At 47.2% G+C, this 20,052-nt stretch overlaps 1 protein-coding gene across 6 annotated transcripts; it reads right to left on the minus strand.

Moving 5' to 3' along the window:
• Positions 1-4,564: 4,564 nt before the first annotated feature.
• Positions 4,565-17,166, minus strand: LOC116783609 (L-threonine 3-dehydrogenase, mitochondrial-like). 6 transcript variants are annotated; one of them, XM_032681252.1, is made up of 10 exons: positions 17,128-17,166; positions 14,509-14,620; positions 12,080-12,281; positions 11,729-11,771; positions 10,530-10,600; positions 9,851-10,000; positions 9,356-9,528; positions 8,319-8,409; positions 7,596-7,865; positions 4,565-7,383 (listed from the first exon to the last, which is right to left on the minus strand). In XM_032681252.1, the coding sequence occupies exons 3-10, from the start codon at positions 12,261-12,263 to the stop codon at positions 7,244-7,246; spliced, it is 1,122 nt and encodes a 373-aa protein (XP_032537143.1). In that variant the 5' UTR covers positions 12,264-12,281; positions 14,509-14,620; positions 17,128-17,166; the 3' UTR covers positions 4,565-7,243. The 6 variants fall into 6 exon arrangements, with proteins under 6 accessions (XP_032537143.1, XP_032537142.1, XP_032537147.1 ...); XM_032681251.1 differs by lacking the exon at positions 17,128-17,166 and having other exon boundaries at positions 14,509-14,878; XM_032681256.1 differs by lacking the exon at positions 17,128-17,166 and having other exon boundaries at positions 12,080-12,278.
• Positions 17,167-20,052: the final 2,886 nt, after the last annotated feature.

Raw genomic sequence — 20,052 nt, forward strand, 5'->3', positions numbered from 1 at the left:
CAATTGCCTGCTGGATGTGGTTCTTGCCCTGGGCTAATCCCTGACCTATTCCCAGGGATGATCTTGAGAGGTAAATAAGGAGAACAGGCAACAGCTGTAATCTGGGTAAAGCTGTGCTGTTCCTCCCCATCCCTAAATCCCTTCCTGACCCAAATCTCACTCCCAAACTGACAGGGATTTGGAATCTCAGATGCTTTTCACCTCAGGACAGTGGAAAACAAAGCCATGGATCCCAGGACATCCACAACCACTGCACAGGCTGGGAGCTCACCCACATGAAGTGTCTTATTTTCTCCTCTGGAAAATTTTGGCAGAGAAACCTGAGGTTATTTCCATCTGTGCTAAGAAATAACCTGTCCTGTGGCCATTTTCCATTCAGCTTTATATTCATCTTCTGAAGAGCTGAGGAGATGTACAGAGTTGTCTTCATCCAGGTCTGTCTGCTTCCAACCACGACTCCAAGCCCACATTCCTTTCTTCTTCCACGTGTCCATATCCACCTCCTGTCACAACTTTAAAACTCTGTCATAGAAAAGTCTTTCCAGCCTGGATCTGACATGGGGATCACTCTGCATTTAAAGACCAAAGTGACCACAAAGTACGAAAAATAAGAAGACCTTCAAGCATTGACATCTATAAGGGGTTCCTGCTTTTTCTGGTGCTCAGATGAGATCAAGAAGACTGGGAAGACATGGTAGCTAAAGAAATTGGCTGTGGAAATGCCTTCTGGATCAGGAAAGGAGTGGAATTTCTCACTGCCTGAAATCATCTGAGGTGAAGCACATTGCAAGATAAAAGGCTACTCTGGAAAAATTAAGCTTAAAATTGATGTCTTGTTCTACTTCTATAGGGGAATTTTCTGACTTCACTCCAAAAAAGTAATTTACAGGAAAATTATGTATTTTCCACATGAAATGTCATTTTAACCAGCACTTTTCCACTTTTTCTAAAGTTGGCACTTTGAGCTAGAAATACATTTAGCAGTGAGTGCCTGCAGCAGCTCCCAGGAGGATTTTGCTGAGCCCCCAGACTGTCTGGAGAATCTCACACCTCCGCTGGAAGGATAAGGGATAAACGAGGTGGCACAAACAGAATGGCCAAAAGGTGAGGGAAGCAGAATGGAAATATGGAATTGTTCGTAGGACTTGGTTTTGCAAAATACCATAGAATCATGGAATGGTTTGGGTTGGAAAGCACCTCAAAGCTCATCTCATTCCACCCCCCTGCTATGGGCAGGGACACCTTCCACTATCCCACATTGCTCCAACCTGGCCTTGGACACTTCCAGGGATGAGGCAGCCACAGCTTCTCTGGGCAATCTGTGCCAGGGCCTCCCCACCTTCACAGCCAACAATTCCTTCCCAATATCTAATCAAAATCTACCCTCCTTCAGCTTAAGGCCACTCCCCCTTGTCCTGTCCCTCCAAGCCCTTGTCCCAAGTCCCTCTCCATCTCTCTTGGAGCCCCTTTAGGCACTGGAAGGGGCTCTAAGGTCTAGAGTCTTCTCTTCTCCAGGCTGAAAGACCAGAGCTCTGCTTGAGATCAGAAGAAATGTTATCCTTCACTTAAGACCTTTTCTACTGTTGGTACCCATCTGACATGGGGGAAAAGGCAGAGGACTGTGCAGATGGCACTCAACTCTTTATAGTTTTTGTCCAAAGGTTTAAATTCCCTCAAAACTGAACACTAACCTGTGCAATGCACCTTCTCAGGAACTTCAGGAGGCTGCATAAAGGATTATAGAAAATACAGCCACTGGAAGCTATCAGATGCATAGAAGCAACCAACTCCTCGGTCAGGGTGAGTGGTGGTTGTACTGGGAAACCACTCCAATGCTAAACTGGAAGTTAGTTTTCTCAAATTGTGGGCTTGAGTCCTCAAAATTGCACAGATAGCCACTGCCATCTTGAAGGAAAACATCCTAAACTGCTCCCAGTTGCAGCATCAGGGGCAGGAAAACATCCTAAACTGCTCCCAGTTGCAGAATTAGGGGAAGGAAAACATCCTAAACTGATCCCAACTGCAGAATCGGGGCAGGAGAACATCCTAAACTGCTCCCAGTTGCAGAATCAGGGGCAGGAAGCAACTTTTTCCCCTGATTGAGCAACTCTCACTCTAGATTTAAGTTCCATAATGGTGCTGCTGAAGCATAAATGTCTTTTTAATCCTGTCCCTGCAGCTGTGTGTGCCAACTCTCTTACTGCTCTATGGAGTCCCGGTCATCCTTAAATCCCTGGATTTATTCCAGAAGCTGCCCTCTCTCTCCCTGCACAGCCCCTCAGGGACTCAGATCCACAAAGAATTTAAGATCACACACAATTATGGTATGAAGCCAAAAATAGCCCACAGAGCATTTGTCTGGCCTGAGCCTCCAGGAGAAGGGCAAATGCCAGCTGATGGTCACCTAAAATAGAAACGACCTGCCTGGAGGGTGTCAGGGAAGACACCAACCCAGTCTGAAACATGGAGAGTGGTGAGGGGGGGCTGCAAAATGGACATCCCAGCCCCTGGAGCCACATTCTTGCCCTCTGGCTGACCCTGGGGCTCTCCTCTCTTCACCTCCCTGGGCTCCTCTCTTCGTTTCCCTGGAGGAACGAGGAGCTGCCAACAACAGTGTGTTAGAGCCCGAGGAGCAAAAGGAGGGGTTTTCCAAAGTCACAAAGTTCATCACCCACACCCCTCACACCTTTTCACTGAGGGAAGAAGGTTCCACCTCTTCTGCATCTCTCTTATGTCTTAAGCAGCCAAGAACAGCAATCAGCTCAAAACACCACCCAGCCTGGTCTTGGACACTTCCAGGGATGAGGCAGCCACAGCTTCTCTGGGCCACCTGTGCCAGGGCCTCATTACCCTCATAGTAAAGAATTTTTCATAATATCCAGTCTAAACCCAGCCTCATTCGATTTAAGACCATTACTCTTGTTCTGTCAACATGATCTTATCTGAAGTCCCTCTCCAGCTCTCTTGGAGCCCCTGGAAGGGGCTCTGAGGTCTCCCTGAAGCCTTCTCCTTTCCAGGCTGAACATCCCCAGCTTCCCCAGCCTCTAGAATCTTTGGACCTTATGATCACCTGTGGCATTTCTGGAAGCCAGACTGGGCCTGTGTCAAGCAGGACTTGACAGGAGCCAAATCAAAGGGAAGTAGGTGGGAAGAGGGCGGAGCCGCAACCCCCAATGCAGCAGGATGGTCACATTAGCCATCAAATGTGGTCAAGAGGAATGTTTTCTCCACAAGAGGTTCCCATCATTAGAAAGTGGAGGTGTAGGTGAAGGGAAAGGTCTTGTTTAACCTGAAGGGAAGGTTTATCCATGGATTAATGAGTCAGGGTGAGTCCGCTCGTTCTCACTGCACCAGCTTCTGCTGACCAACCCTGCTGGTTGTGCAACAGCTGGAGACAAGACCTGCAGAAACAACGACTCAATAATCTTCAATTCTTCGGGTGTGCTTTCAAAGCTACTGCCTCAGAACACTCTTGCTCTTTTCTTTCTATTTCAAGCTGTAAAGAGAGACAGACACATCACTGAGGAAGGACCAAAAGGCTCCTCACCCTGAGAAATGTAGCAGAGACAGAGGAATAGTTAAAAGCCATCATTTCTTGGATGGTTGCCACCTGCAAGCACAGCCTCGTGGCTCACTGAAGACTGAGGGGTATCCACGCTGTGTCTCCCTGCGAGTGGCTCTGCTGAGTAACTGGGACAGTCAGAACAAAGTTAACCAAAGAATCCCAGAATGGTTTGAGATGAAAGGGACCTTAAAGATCATCTCCAGCCCCTGCCATGGGAAGGGATGCCACTCACTAGATCAGGTTGCTCCAAGCCCCATCCAACCTGGCCTTGGACGCTTCCAGGGATCCAGGGGCAGCCACAGCTGCTCTGGGCAACCTGTGTCAGGGCCTGACAACCCTCACAGCCAACAATTTCTCCCCAGTATCTAACCTCTCCTTGCCCTCTGGCAGTGGGAAGCCATTTCCTGCATCCTGTCTTTCCAGGCCCTTGTCCCAAGTCCCTCTCCAGCTCTCCTGGAGCCCCTTTGGACACTGGAAGGGGCTCCAAGGTCTCCGTGGAGCCTCCTCCTCTCCAGGTGAACCCCCTCAGCTCTCCCAGCCTGGCTCCAGAGCAGAGGGGCTCCAGTCCTGGGAGCATCTCTGTGGGCTCCTCTGGACTCTCTCCAGCAGCTCCACATCCTTGTGCTGTTGTTCCCCAAGGCTGGAGGCAGCTCTGCAGGTGGGGTCTCACCTGAGGGGGCAGAGGGGCACAATCCCCCCCTCCCCTGCTGCCCACGCTGTGGGATGAGCCCAGGACACGGGGGGGTGCACATGGCCGTGTATGTCCAGCCTCTCACCAACCAGCACCCCCCAGTTCTTCTCCCCAGGGTTTCTCCTCAATCCATGCTCCCCCAAGCCTGTGACTGTGCTTGGAATTGCCTCAACCTGGCTCATAAAAGGCTTCAGCACTGACCAGGATCCTTCATTGACCAGGATCCTTTATCACTGCTCTTACCTCCTCTGAGCAAGGATAACAAACCAAGGATACATCTGCATAGGATTTTATTAAAGTAGGCATCATCCACAACTTACAATATTTGAAAAAATATTCTTAACAACTTTTTTTTTCTTTTTTTTTTTTCCTGAAGAGGTAATTTAACAGCTACAGTGCTCAAGTGTCGTGAGGGAAGTCTCTGCCCAGAAGTGAAACTTCGAACTGGTATCAAAAGGTAAGACATTTTGTATCACATCAAGTTGGTTTAATACAAAAAAGACTGTAACATAGTTACAACAGCAGTTAATGGGAAAGACATGATAAAAAAAAACATGCATCATTGGTCACAGACTGAAAACCAGAATTCCAAACAGGACAGACACATTTAATGACATTCCCTGATTATCACCAGTTACATCCAGACCATTCCCTATTGCAACACTGTTTATTTCAGATTTTAAAGAATTTAAGTTGCTTAAACGGCTGCTCCTAAATGAAGTCAGAAACTTTGAACAGGGGAAAAAAAAAAGCCTGCATTCAAAATGCCATAGCTTTGAATTTCACCTTTGCTGTAACATCTTGTCCAAGGCTTTGGTCCAATGCCACCACCAAGGACAGTGTGTTTCAGAGAAAGAACATTCCTGCTCCTCACTCTTGTTAACTCCAGGTAAACTGGAGTTAGAACAAGACCCCACGACTTTGAGTGAAGGAAGGAAATGGAGTGAGACCCATCAACAGCTCTTTATTTTACACATCTCATGGATCAGAGGCAATGAGGAGCCCCCAGGGTGGGAATGACGAGAGGCTGGAGTGGACAAGACACTTCAGCTCCTTTAAAGTCCCTCATCTGACGGCTCCAGTTCACTGGGAGATCCAGTTTGGATCCAACCCAGTCTGGGCAGGGCAGGGGACAAACCTGAGCCAGTTTCTCCTTGCAGGGTGTGAATGGACTTCACTGGCCCATTGGGCCAAATATTACACTTGAACAGCAGCCAAAGTTCACAAACTTGTCTTTTCAGAAATGTAAACAATATAAAAATGTTTCCATAACAGGCCACGACCTTTGAGTTTAAATACCTGGGAAATTCATACCTTGCCCAGAGGTGAAATAATAAGTACAAAAGCAAGAAATACAAGTGTAACAAATGTTTAAGATAAGTAGGTTTCACCACAGAATCTTCATTTGAAGGTTACTTTTGTGAGGAAACATATTTCCTGCAGCAGAGTCCTTCACACACAGACAAAAATCTGATTAATCCACCAACTGAGGGACCACCACAGGGTTACAGAGAATGGAACAGACTTGCAACCACCAAAGCACCATCACAGGAAACAGAGCAAACAAATTGTAGGCAAAAAAACCCACAAAAATACTTGAATGTTTTTACCTACACACACTATTGGAGTATACAAGGCAAAAAGAAAAAAAAAAAAAAGATGGAGAGCTTCTTATAGGGAATTTCCAGTCATCTTGAAAATGAAAGATATTTTTTTCTTTGAAAAAAAATAAAATCCAAAGCTCTCAGAGGCTGCTTTTCAGCTGGAGTAGCTGACACCTCAGACTCACATCCATGGAAACTGGTGTTTAACCTAAAATGGCTTTCTTGTCACTTCCCAAAGTCTCCTAAGTAGCTTTTGAACTGACGCCTCTTCCTTGTATGCACCTACAAAAACTCCCTTGTTCATCCCAGAACCTCCTGTGCATGAAACTCAATGGGCAGAACAGCCCTTAACTGTAGCTAGGAGATGGTTTCAGCTTCTGGATCCCTCTCTGAAGAACGGAAGGGTATGAGTAACACACAAACAGCATCTACAGACACAGTGCACGTGGAAAACGCGGTGAACACGAAAGATTTCAAAGGCTGACCCGGCTCTACTGTGAGGCTCCAGCACCAGCCTACCTTTAAACCTTGCTCCAGGCAGTGTGTCCTGTAAACAACTGGGAGAACCCAAAGTACTGCTAATAAACCCTTTGCCTTCCTGAAATACCACCCAGACTCACATCCATGGAACAGCTCTCCGGATTTCAGATCTCCCTCCAAGGTTACACCGAAGGCAGCGGCACTTGCAAAGAACAGGACGAAGCTTAGCTTATAAAACCTGGTTTTTTTAAAGCATCATGAGAATTCAAGTCCTATTCCACTTCACATTTGTAAGCAGCTTTATAAGAATAATGCTGCTCTTAAGCCCTACATATAGAAAAAGTGTTTGCTTAGACAGCACTAAATATAAATAGGAACTATCGAACAAAGTTTGATTTCAAACTAAAATTGCAACGAGCCCCTGCAATTTGGAAACATGAAGTAGCTCTTCTGAAGTCTCTTTTGCAAGCAAAGAGTAGAAAAGATCTTATCTTGCTACACCCTAACATCCTCCACCAGGAAAACGAAACACTTATTGCTGACTTTGCGGGATATGCCTGAAACACCAGGTTGGACAACACTGTCCCACGCTGTTTGCCAAAGAAGAGGCAGGAATGATTGGAGAGATACCAGCCAGGAGTAAGCGCTCTTTTTGGTGTTTTTTTTCGAAGTGTGAAAGTTCAATAACTCTGTGTTTGTCATCTGTGTTGTGTTTGGAGTCAGCACCCACTGATGTTAATTTAAATAAAGTACATTCCAGCTACAGGATGTTTTTCTGCCCAGCTCTGTTGCTACTCACGAAAACTAATCACTGACGTGCTCTAAGGCTCAGAAAATTACAACCTAAACTTAGCCATTTCTTCCTGGTCCTCTGTGGAAATGTGGAAACATCTGAAAGTATTTTCAGTTAGCTTGGGCAATCCTGGAGTCAGACCCAAGGTAACTAAACATGGTGGTCACCAACTCAGGGAGATCATAATCGTGTTTCCAACCCCAATCCCTCCGGGCGTTGCTGTCGTCGAAGTTCATGGGCCAGCTGTCAGCTGCAGGGAACAGGAAAAGAACCAAGAAATAGGAGGTTTAAGAAAAATTCCTTTAAACTTTCAAGTGTTTCATCACTGGTTTGAACTGCTGAAGTTGAATTTCAAACCATAAGACTTGAACTGCACAGGGGTAATTTGCAAGTGCCTAAAGAAACTTTATTTTGCCCTTGATTCGATGTTTCTTCTTACCTGCTGCCTGAGAAGATACTAACCTATGGCCTGCCTGACTTGATCCACGTTGTAGGTCACCTGGAGCTCAGGAACATACTTCTGCACCTCCTGTGCCAGCTCCTTGGGACTGAAGCTCATGGCATTGATGTTGTAGGTCCTCATGGTCAGTGATTCTGCAGGGGCGTCCATGACCTCCAGCGTGGCCTTCAGACAGTCATCGATGTACATCATAGGCAGACAGGTGTCTGGCTTGAGGTAACACTTAAACTTGCCAGTCTTTATGGCATCATGGAAAATCTTGACAGCATAATCTGTGGAGGAGAATGATGGGTGAGTGTGTTCATGTGGGTCGATCTGTTTTGTGTGTCATGACAGGCAACAACCCTCAGACCACTCCCAAAGTCTCCTGTCTAAAATCTGGCAGCAGGACTGTGTGTTATTTATCATAAATCATTGAATGGTTTGGGTTGGAAAGGAACTTAAAGACCATCTTGTTTCAACCCCTGCCATTGGAAGGGATGCCAGTCACCACACCAGGTTGCTCCAACCTGGCCTTGGACACTTCCAGGGATCCAGGGGCAGCCACAGCTTCTCTGGGCAACCTGTGCCAGGGCTTCACCACCCTCACAGGGAAGGTGAATCCTTCCCAATATCCCATCTAAATCTGCCCTCTGCAAGTGAGAAGCCATTCCCCCTTCTCCTGGCACTGCAGCCCCTTTTGAAAAGTCCCTTTCCAGCCTTCTCATAATGCACAATCCACTCACCAGTTGTTCCCCCTCCAGGCTGGGAGTCAGCAGATATAATCCCTGGATACCTGAGGCAGCGGAAGTCCAGGCCGTACCGGTAATGGTAGTACTGGGGAGGGAGGGAGGAGAGGAACAGTTTTACACACCAAGAGCAGGCCACATACTCACTGATTTCACAGGAAAAATCTGCCACAGGATGAACCCTCATGCTGTAACCATTCCATGATGGGGATGAAAGCAAAGGGACTAAACAGCTCCCATTCCCTGCCACGCAGCTGAACTCCCTTCCTGCCCTTTTCTTACATCCACATCAGTAAATATGGATTCTTGATATGGATTAGCTGCTAATGCAGGGTCTACATTTGGTGTTCAGAAACTTAAAACTCCTAAGTTTGTGAGATTTTTCAGGCTAATTCAGTCTTCAGACCTGTGTGAGGAATCTGTATGTAAAAATATCAGCTTTAGAAATGTTATTTATAAGTCACTACAAAGCCGAAAGAGAAGTTGTGCATGTACAGATCCCCATGGCTTTGACTTTAAAGTCTCTTTTTGGAGAGGAGGGGCAAAAGCCATCACTGCCCCTGCTTTCACAAGGCTTTGTACACTGTCCTTTATCCAATGCCAGATGAGGAAGAGAGGCAAAAGTCAAAAGAAACAGGGAAAGAAATGATACTGGAAGTCAGATGTTTCCCAGCTTCCAATTCTTTGGGCTTTTCCCAACAAAACTCAAAAGATATTTGACCTTAAAAACTGCCTTAGACTACTGCTGAGTACTAAAACCTGAAGGAAGGAAAGAATAAGGAAAATAATGTTGCAGTGAGGAATCTTACAAAAGGAATGAAGTTAGAATCATAGAATCAGGGAATGGTTTGGGTTGGAAGGGACCTCAAAGCTCATCTCATTCCAACCCCTTGCCATGGGCAGGGACACCTTCCACTATCCCAGGTTGCTCCAAGCCCCATCCAACCTGGCCTTGGACACTTCCAGGGGTGGGGCAGCCACAGCTTCTCTGGGCAACCTGTGCCTAAGAAATGAATAAAACAAAAAATTCTCACTTCTCCCATGAGCTCAGCGTGGACCTTGGAGACTCCATAGATTGTCCTTGGTCTCTGAATGCAGAGATCAGGAGCTGGGTCTCGAGGAGAGGTGGGTCCAAAGGCTCCAATAGTGCTTGGAATGAAGAGCCTCAGATTATGCTCAGCTGCAATATCCAGAACATTGTGTAAACCTGGAAAAAAACCCAACAGGATTTATCAGACCATGCTCTCCACTTCTTCATTATAGGAATTATAGAATATCCTGAGTTGGGAGGGACCCACAAGGATCATCAAGCCCAACTCCTGGCCATGCCAGAACATCCCAGCAATCCCACCCTGTCCCTGAAGCGTTGTCCAAACACTCCTTGAGCTCTGGTAGGTTTAAGGCTATGACCATTCCCTGGGAAGTCTGTTCAGTGCTCAACCACCCTTCCGGGGGAAGAACCTTTTCCTGATATCCAACCTAACCCTCCCCTGACACAGTTCCAGGGACATGGAATCCCTGTCACCTACCAGTGATGTTCACAGCTCTGGCCAAAGGGACGTTTGCTTCTCCAGCAGCGCTGAGCAAAGCACTGTAGTGGAACAGCCAAGTTATCCTGTTGTTCACCACGATCTCCCGCAAATTCTTGTAGTCCAAGATATCCGCGAAGATAAAGGGACCTGGAGGGAATGGAACCAGTGGGAAACTCAGTGCCAGGAATGGATGTCGGGAAAAGTTCTGCCAGAAACTCAGACTGCCATTCCTACCACCTAAATACATCACTAAACAGCAACTTATGCAAGTTTCTAATGAAAATCAAAGAATCTAAAGTCCTACTGTACATCCATCTTGTCATAAAAATTCCCTGAGCATGGAATAACACACCACACATTTAATTTCCAGTTTGGTCCCTCCAAAAGAATAAAAGCTTCTCTTTTTACAGCAGGAGCACAGCCTGACTCAAGTTGTTATTCTGCTCAACAAAGTGGCAAAGCAACAGTGCAAAAATGCAAAGAAAAGTATTTAGGAAAAGGGAATAACAGAAGAAATCAATCAATTGCAAGATTTCCAAGCAGGAAGGCATTATCCAGGAGTTTAGAACAGCAGCTTGTTAGTGCAATCCACTTATCAGTTTGGTAATTAGTCGATGAACATCAGAGGTAAAGTCAAGATGGTTTTTTTTTTCCATGTGCTTCCCCAGTCACTTACCACTATAAAAAACATTATCTGCAGGCTTTCTAATGTCAGACAAGATCACATTGTTCTTTCCAAAGCGTTTCCTGTGTAAAAATACCCACACGGAACAGTGAGTCCACAGCCTTTTGAGATAACCCATCAGTTGCTGTTATTTTGTTTTGCAGGAGCAACGTCAGAAGAACAATAATTTCAGCAATTATATCAGTTATTGCACTTTAAGAAACCCCACTGAACCTTTAAATGTCAATATAACATCTTAGAAAATGAGTGAACTACTTCTAGTAGCAGTGAAGGGCTGTGCAAGGATAGAGAAGTCTTTCGGGAAGTGAAAATATGTTGAGAAAAAGACCCTCCTCCCCTTTCTTTACAGAAAATTTTACCCAGAGATAATTTACTCCCCTGCAAATAACAAAAAGCCACTGGGTTGCTGTAACTGCAGCTACTTTTGTATCAACAAAGTAAATAAAACAGAGAAATTGTGACTTTGTGATAATTAACCCAAGGCTGTCACAGCTGATGGTACTGGAGCACATTCCAGTCTCCCATTAGTTGGATGATTTTTAAATATACCATAGAAATGGTAGAAAACATTCAAACTGCAACAGTGTTGAGGGCAGTGAGTCTGCTCATGTTTGGTCTTAGTCTAGATTCCCTGGAGCTGTGCAGGTGTGGATAAGGACATGGATATGGATCAGGAAGAGCTCTTGGAGCACTTCTTGAAAAGATATGGAAAACATGAGGTAACTGTGTGTGTGAGGTGAGGCAACAGGAAAAGCAAAAAGAGAAAAGGAAAACTCTGAGGATTTAGCCTCTCAATACTTTCATTTAACAGGAAGCAAACAACTCAGCAGCCAGCCCCCGGGACAAAATTATGTTATTTTGGGAATAGTGACCAATGTACACACAGAAAGGACATCAGCAACCTCAAATAAGCACAGGAGTGGAATATAAAATGATGGGGAAAATTTAATCATAGAATCATTAAGAATCACAGGATCATTAAGGCTGGAAAAGACCTTTAAATCATCAGGTCCAATCATTATTGTCATTTACAAAGCTGAGAGGCAAAAAAAGAACCCGCAATCGACAGTGGGATTCTTTTATAAACAACTCTCCAGAAAATTATTGCTTCTAAAACTAATGGCTAAAGCTTGAATTCCTCACTAAGAGCAAGGCAGGGAATCATGACATATCAAGGAATCAGGACATACCTCAGCAGCTTTGCAAGTCCCACCCCGAGCTGGCCAAGACCACCTGGGAGACAAAAATCAGAGGAGATTATCATTAAAATACAGAATTTCCTTATTATTGTACGTATGACATCAGAAATCAGCACTATTTTTCTCAGTGAGTCACAAAGCTTTTATCATTTTTCTTAAGGAAAACCAAACAAACTGGTTTTAGTAGAGTCACGGAGCTGAAATAGCAGGACAGTTCAAACGGGACCCCGATGGGAAAGATCATCGCAATTCCAGAGTACTTGGGGTATTTTTGCTGCCAGAATTCTGCCCACTGGGGAGGCAGGAGGGGAGTGGAGCAGGAGTAGTTTTGAGAGGAATTACCTGTGATGAGCACCCGCGGATGATCCGACTCGGAAAAGGTAACGGAGTGGAAACTCGCGTCCGAGGCCACTTGGCGCGGGGAGACCCCGATGCACCGAACGGGCACGATGGAAATCCCACACCCACAGCCTGAGCTCTGGAGCAGCTGGCTGGCAGCCCTGCCCAGGTTCCTGACAATTGGCATCTTCCCCTTTCAAACCTGCTGCGGGCACAAGAGAAAAGCTGAGTCAGTCACGGCTGACTTCAAAGGCTTTTAAACAGCTCCCTGAGAAAACTCCCGCGGGGATTCGGAGGAATTCGATGCAATCCAAGGGCTGGATGATGAGCCACGTGTCCCAGAAGCTGCCTGGGAAGTAACACGAGTAGAGGTAATGTATTCCCTGGAGGGAGCTCATGAAAATATGCACAGTTCAGGAAAATCAACAGTAAGAACACAGTTCAAGTTTAAGCCTTTAAAAAAAAAAAATAAATCGAGCACAAACACAGAATTCAACAAAGCTGCTGTGATTCCACTTTGGAGTGAAGGGTTTGCAGGCTGCCATGAATTAGCAAACTTTCTCAAAATTGCATCAGTAAGAGCTGCTGAGCCAGAGGCAGCAGGAAATCTCCTTTAAAAAAGAGAGATTTACTCCAACATAACACTCCTGATGGATGGGACCCAGAAAGCAAACAAAGCAGTGGCACTATTTAGCCAGGACTCATGAAAATATCCTAATTATTTCTCATATTAATAAGTTACTCTGTGTTACACTTAAGTTTGGTTTTCTTCCTCTCCAAATCTTTCACATTTGGGAAGGAAATGGAAAGTACCCCAAATAAATCACACTTGCAGCCACAACTGGTGGTTTCTGAGGTCCCAGTTTACTTCTTTCAAATACAATTCTCAAGGCATAATCACTTAAATTCTTCCTTATCCCCTCTCAACAGCTTTTAACTCATTCCCAAATATCAAATAATAAGCAAATTCCCAGATTAAAGCACGTTTCAGACCACCCTGATGAGACTACCCTGTCAGTTCCTTTCTTTGGGAATTCCTGATATTCTAAAAGGGGCAGTCAGGAAGAAGGAAGATCACAACCAGAAATTGCAGCAGTTAATTTAATTCCAGATTTACCATGCAGAGAAAAGTGAGCAAGTGATGAATGTGGGTGTTCCTTTCACTCCTGAGCTCACCAGGTTGAGAATTTTTCTGGTACTTGAGGGAGTTTTGCTATTTAAATACAAAAGGATTTGCTAAACTACCTATTGTCTAATAGCACAGACACAGAAAAAGGGCATATTAAAAATATGATTAAACTTATCAAAGAGACTTAGTCTGAGATGTCCAGAGAGGTGATGGGAGTCTCCATCCTTGGAAATATTCAAACTCCATCTGGACAGCTGGATCTCATGATAATCCCTTCCTGCTTCACAATGGGAAAATAAAATCCTGCAGCACTGACAGAGACTCACTGGTCTCTGTCATGGAAAATTCCCACTAAAAGTACCTGCAAAGTCATTTTGACATTTTGAGCTCTATAAACAAAGCACAAACTAACTTTAGTTTTTACTAAAAATGCCACACTGGGAACAAATTGGTTCCCCACCGACTGGACTGGTTTTTCCAAATGCACCTGGAGTGAAGCCACAAAGGCTCAAGCTCAGAATTACAGGTCTAGGCTGACTCAAAAGAACAGTAAATTCATTTTACACCAGACACTGAAACACCCAAGTAGTGAAAAAAATCCACCAATGGCATTTATTTCTATTTCAAACAGGAAGGGGGGGAAAAGAGGTGTGATTATTAAATTTTAAACTTGCCAATAAATGCACAGATACATAAAGAAATTAACATTATGCCTTAAAAATACTTGCCCAAAGAGGTAAAGTCAGCTGCAGCACAGTAATTAACTTGCAAAAGCAACTCAGACAGAAAAGCCCATTCCGCTAAATCCAAGTTTCCCATTTTAAATGAATTCTAGGACTAATTAATAGTTCTGAACACAAAAAATATTCATTTAACTGATGTAAAATATTAAATTTTTTATAGGCTTCTCTTTCTTACTATTCTAAGGACGAAAACTTCTGTTCCATTACAAATTGAAGAGAAAAAAATATATATAAAATATAAACATCATTTATAGTGGAAGCTGACCCTGCCCATGGCACAAGGGGTTGGAATGGAATGCGCATTAAGGTCCCTTCCAACCCAAACCATTCCATGATTCCATAAAATATTCCCCCCTCATATTACCTTCTGAATACTTTAATCTCTGATTTTATTCATCCATTCAAACTGATGTCAGAAACTGTCAGTAAAATGAGGAATTTTTCATTCTGAAACATCAAAGTCATTCCCCCCACCCCAGTAATTTAAATTAATAACTGACGCCAATATCACAGATTAAGCAATGGAATTGCTCCTGGAATTCTCCCTCCTCTGTACTCACCTGTCCCTCAGCTGGTGATAAGGCAGAAGCAGAGAGGAGAAGGGAATTTATAGGACACTGCCTCTGTGGAAAGCCAATCAAAACCTGAAACAAAGTAGGAGTTGTCCCACACCTTAAAAAAAAAAAAAAAAGGAAAAAAAACATCCTCGTGAGAGCAGCGGCAGCCAGGAATATCACATCATTCCCTTCTCCTTAATTTTGAAATGCCTGGAAGTTTGGGATAGGCAGAGAGAGGGCTCTGAAGCTGGGCAAGCAGCTTTTCTAAGTCCCAAAACCCAACCTGAAGGACAAGGTTTAAACCAATTAGTGGCAGTGCAAAGGATTAGCATAAAGCAAAAACGTGCTCCAGTGGACAGCGATAATCTGGGATGGCAGGAATTTTGAGGGTTTGTAAGGAGATTAAAGCACAGAGAAAGGGAAAAGAGGGAATGTTAAAAAAAAAAAGAGCAACATTCACAAAATGGCATTTAGGGAACAGCCAGCTGCTGTTCCTCTGCGAGGTTTCCAAGGTGTTACATAAACAGCAGCACCTGTTGCTCACATAAAAGTCAAAAATATGTTTATAGAAAGCAGTAGTTCCTACAAATTAGTTATTAATAGAATGTCACGGTGATAAGGAAGATAAGAAAGTCACGGAGTTGGTCTGGAAATTCCCCCAGTGAGCTTCAAAGAACATGGGAGAGAGGGAGGAGAGAGAGGCCAGAACTAAATCCCACATCTCCCACAGGGCTTCTGGGGGCTGCACAGCTGCTGAGGTGCCACGGGAGGCTCCTCCATGGAGCTAAACCAAAGAATCCAGAGCTTCTTTCTTTCCAAGAAAATCAGGTACTCTCTAGGACACAGGATCTTGAAGATACCCAACCACATCCTCGGGCACATGGTCCACACCAACACTGAGCACCAAGTTCTCAACTCACATTTGGCTCCAAACCCCACAGTTTCTGCTTCAGACCTGGAGAAGGACTTACGTTTTGGGAAGCTCCTCTACTTTTTCCAACTCTACCAAGAAGAGCTTGAGGGGAAGTGCCTTCCTTGGGCATCCAGAAGAGGAAGCATGTGCCACTTTGCCCTTGGGAAAGCCTTATTCCCTGATGCCCTAGTGCTGCCAAGTGGAAACTCCATTGGATCCCTGCATTTGGGAGCGCTGCCCCAACTAAGGGGTAACTCTCAGCTCAACCACAATTCCTGCAGCCTGGATTGCTGGACAGCCCAAATCCATCATACATCCCCTGCTGGCAGTTCCTCTGGTTCAGAGAGCCCCAGCTGGGGACGCTGCGTCCCTCCCGGTGTTCTCTGGCAGGGAGGATGTGCCAGGGTGTCCAGGCTGGAGCTGTTCTCCCTGGCAGGCAGCTCTTGGCCAAACTCTGATGGAATAACCTTGACACACTCACGGCCCCTGTGGATCCTGTTCCAGGGGTGACGCATGGCTGTGGGATGACGTCGGGCCCCAGGCAGAGCCCTCCAAGAGGAGATGTCAGCCCAAGGCACTGAGGGAGTCGCTGGAAACCTGACCCCAGGCACCAAAAATAAATAAGAAAAAGGGAGATTACGGAGCTACTGAACGGTGTGACAGAGCTACTGAATGGTGTGATGCTCCTGGAGAGGATAAGGGAGATTGGTCCTGAAAGGCAAATGTAACATGGGCTCATCCCACAGCGTGGGCAGCAGGGGAGGGGGGGATTCTGCCCCTCTACTCCCTCGGTTGACACCCCACCTGCAGAGCTGCCTCCAAGCTCTGGGGAACAACAGCACAAGGACTTGGAGCTGCCGGAGAGAGTCGAGAGGAGACCACAGAGATGCTCCGAGGGCTGGAGCCCCTCTGCTCTGGAGACAGGCTGGGAGAGCTGGGAGTGTTCACCTGGAGAAGAGAAGGCTCCAGGGAGACCTTGGAGCCTCTTCCAGTGCCTGAAGGGGCTCCAAGAGAGCTGGAGAGGGACTTTGGAAAAGGGTCTGGAGGGACAGGACAAGGGGAATGGCTTTAAACTGAAAGAAAGTAGGTCTAGATGGGATATTAGGAAGAAATTGTTGGCTGTGAGGGTGGGGAGGCCCTGGTACAGGTTGCCCAGAGAAGCTGTGGCTGCCCCATCCCTGGAAGTGTTCAGTGCCAGGCTGGACAGGGCTTGGAACAACCTGGGCTAGTGGGAGGTGTCCCTGCCCATGGCAGGGTGTTGGAACAAGACGATCCTTAAGGTCCCTTCCAACCCAAGCCACTCTTGATTCCGTTCCCTGCCCATCCTGAGCAGATGAAGCCAAGTGCCGGGTGCGGGTGACGGGGACCAACAAAACCCTCCAGCCCGCGGAAAGGCACAAAAGAGCCGCGATGGGGCTCGAGCACCAAATCACCGGCCCCAAAGGGGACCGAGGGGTCCCCAGGAGGGGACCGAGCGGAGCCGGAGGATGCCGGGGGTGCCGGGGGAGCCGCCCCCGCTCCCGGACAGGGCTCTGATGGCGGCGCCGGGCGGGACGCGGCTCCTGCTTCCCCTCCCCCGCCTCATTCATTCCCTCCCGGCCGGGAGCGGGGCAGCCTCGCGCCCACAAATCCCCCAAAAAACGGCCCCCACGGACCCGTGGAATAACCCCCACGGACCCACAGCCCCCCCGGACCGGCCCCGCGCTCACCCCGGGCCCGCCGCGCTCCCGCCGCCGCCCCGTCCGTGTCCCGGTGCCGCTTCTCCGGGGCTGGGTCTGACATCAGCCGGGGAGGGGACCGAGTGACGTCACTGAACCTTGACGTCATCCGCTGTGAGGGGGTGGGGGGCCCCCAGGCCCAGCCCAGCCGAGGGGGGCCAGTCCCAGAGCATGAGGCTATACAGCGGGACCTCCCGGCCATGGAATGGGTTGTGGGGGAAGGGACATTAAAGATCATCTCTTTCCAACTCCCTGCCATGGGCAGAGACACCTCCCACTATCCCAGGTTGCTCCAAGCCCCGTCCAACCTGGCCTTGGACACTTCCAGGCATCCAGGGGCAGCCACAGCTTCTTTGGGCAACCTGTGTCAGGGCCTCACCACCCTCACAGCCAACAATTCCTTCCCAATATCTCTTCTAACCCTGCCCTCTGGCAATGGGAGGCCATTCCCCCTTGTCCTGTCCCTCCAGGCCCTTGTCCAAAGTCCCTCTCCAGCTTTCTAGGAACCCTTTAAGGCACTGGAAGGGGCTCCAAGGTCTCCCTGGAGCCTTCTCTTCTCCAGGTGAACACCTCCATCTCTGCCAGCCTGTCTCCAGAGCAGAGGGTCTCCTGACCTCAGAGCATCTCTGTGGCCTCCTGGACTTGCTCCAACAGCTCCACATCCTTCTGATGTTGGTCAGCAATCACCCCCCAAGCTGTGGTACAACACTGCTCTGGTCATGGAATCACAGAATCCCAGAACGGGTCAGGTTGGAAGGGACCACAGTGGATCACTTGTTTCAACCCCCCTGCTCAAGCAGGGGTATCCCAGAGCACTTGGTACAGGATTGTGTCCTGACAGTTCTGGAATATCTCCAGTGAGGAAGACTGCACACCCTCTCTGGGCAGTCTGTTCCAATGCTCGGTCACTGCACAACAAAGAAGTTCTTCCTCGTGTTCCGGTGGAACTTCCTGGGCATTAATTCCTGCCTGTGCCTCTTGTCCCATTGCTGGGCATCTCTGAGCAGAGCCTGGTCCATCCTCTGCGCCCTCCCTGCAGACACTGACAGACATGGATGAGGTCCCCTCTCAGTGTCTCTTCTCGAGGCTGAACAGCCCCAGCTCCCTCAGCCTCTCCTCATCTGAGAGATGCTCAGTCCCCTCATCATCTTTACATCACAGGTACAGTTGTCTCTCCCGGGCTGTACCACCAGTTCCTGAAATGCCCAGACATCAGAGAGGGCTACAGTATCCAAGTGATCTCTCAGTTGCTGATAATCACATCTGCCTTTCAAACTTCCTCTGCTGTCTTTGCATCCTTCCAGTGGCTGTTCTACGTGAACACCTGCTAAGACCTGGACTGTGGTTTCTGGTGTTCCCACTCTCACTGAGGTCACAGTCGCTGGGCAGGACCTCTTAGGTTCTAATCTGTTTCCTAAAATATCAATTCAAGGAGATGTCTCCCCCTTCCCCACCAGGGACACTGTGGAGGCTCACAGCCCTAAATGGCTTCATTAACTGAGGCTTCAGCCCAGCAGAAAGAGTCACCTGATTGTTCTCACATACAGAAACCAACGCAGGGGGGACTTTGTTCAGTCAAGAGGCTCTTTGCTGGAGCATGGACTGTAGGAATCATTGTGTTCGTGCTGCCTGAGCTGTGACACTGCTCCTCAAAACTGGAGATACCCCCTATCAGGACACACCCTTCCACAACTGCTCATTGAGCTCCTGTGCAGCTTCTGCCATATCACAGGAGAGAGTCTGGTGGCTGATTGTGTGCAGGAGATGGGTGTGGCTACTCTGAGATCTCATCCCATCAGCATTTTTTAAGTAGGAAGCCACGAAGAGAATAAAGACAGTGGAGCTGCATGTCCACAGCAAGGATCTCACTGAGCGGTAGACCCTGGGTTAAGGCTGACACTCGGGCACTCAGACACCACAAGGGAAAGCTAAAACGGTCTTAGAGAGGGAAATCACTTCATATCAGGTAAATTGAACTGAGAGAGGATGGCCCTTTCCACTGGAAACATTTCTGTTTTGGAAACACCACCGCTAAATTTCTGTAGAGGGCAAGAGCACATTGTTCTTGAATGAAAAGAAGCTGAGTTGTTTGATGGGTTGTGAACCCAGGTTCAGCATTTTTGGATCTCAGCCACAGGAGTGTGTGTTCTGTGAGGTGACAAGCCTTCCAAAGAAAATGCAGTCCTACACCCTCCCATGTCCTCCAAAGCTATTTTTGCTGAGATTTTGGAGCTGTACTTCTTGCTTACAGATTCTGCTTCTTTGTTGTCCTTTCTGGGGAATTATCCTTCATTTGAAGGCCCCATGTTGGTGTTTCACATCAACAACAGAGAAGGTAACTTCTACAAATCCTTTTTTTACCCCCAAATGCATCACTGTAGAGTGGGCTCTGGGGTGTCAGCTGCCTTCCAGGTCATTAGCACAGAGATACCCATCTGTGTGCAGGGCCTTGGGACTATCTCCCTGTCTCAGGTTACACTTTGCATCAAGAAATGCTGATCTCCTTGGTGCCTGGTGTTTCTTCTTTCCACTTAATTGGGAGATGAACAGGTAGCTGGAACAAAGAGCTCCCTTGTGTGTAAAATGAGCTCCTGGAACCCCCCTGCACAAGGAGATGAGTTACCCAAGGCACCAGGATCCCTGCTGGTGCAGCTCTGGTAGCCTAACAGGAAAGCTGTGGAGTGAAGCCTGTGGTGAACTCTCCTGGAAAAGCTGCCAAGTCTCCAGGGAGAAGTGACTGCACACGGCAGCTCGTGGAGTCATCTGAGACCTCTGCACACCAGTTCTTCCTGAGTTCTCCAATACTATCCTTCACTCAGTCTCTCTGTAGCTTCCCTGCAGCCCTTTTCTTGCCTTGGAGTCATGAATCTCCTTCTCTTCTGCTTTTCAGCCCTTCATGTGCTATTCTTACCTGTG

The sequence above is a fragment of the Chiroxiphia lanceolata genome, chromosome 3, assembly GCF_009829145.1.
Source record: "Chiroxiphia lanceolata isolate bChiLan1 chromosome 3, bChiLan1.pri, whole genome shotgun sequence".
Taxonomy (NCBI): domain Eukaryota; kingdom Metazoa; phylum Chordata; class Aves; order Passeriformes; family Pipridae; genus Chiroxiphia; species Chiroxiphia lanceolata.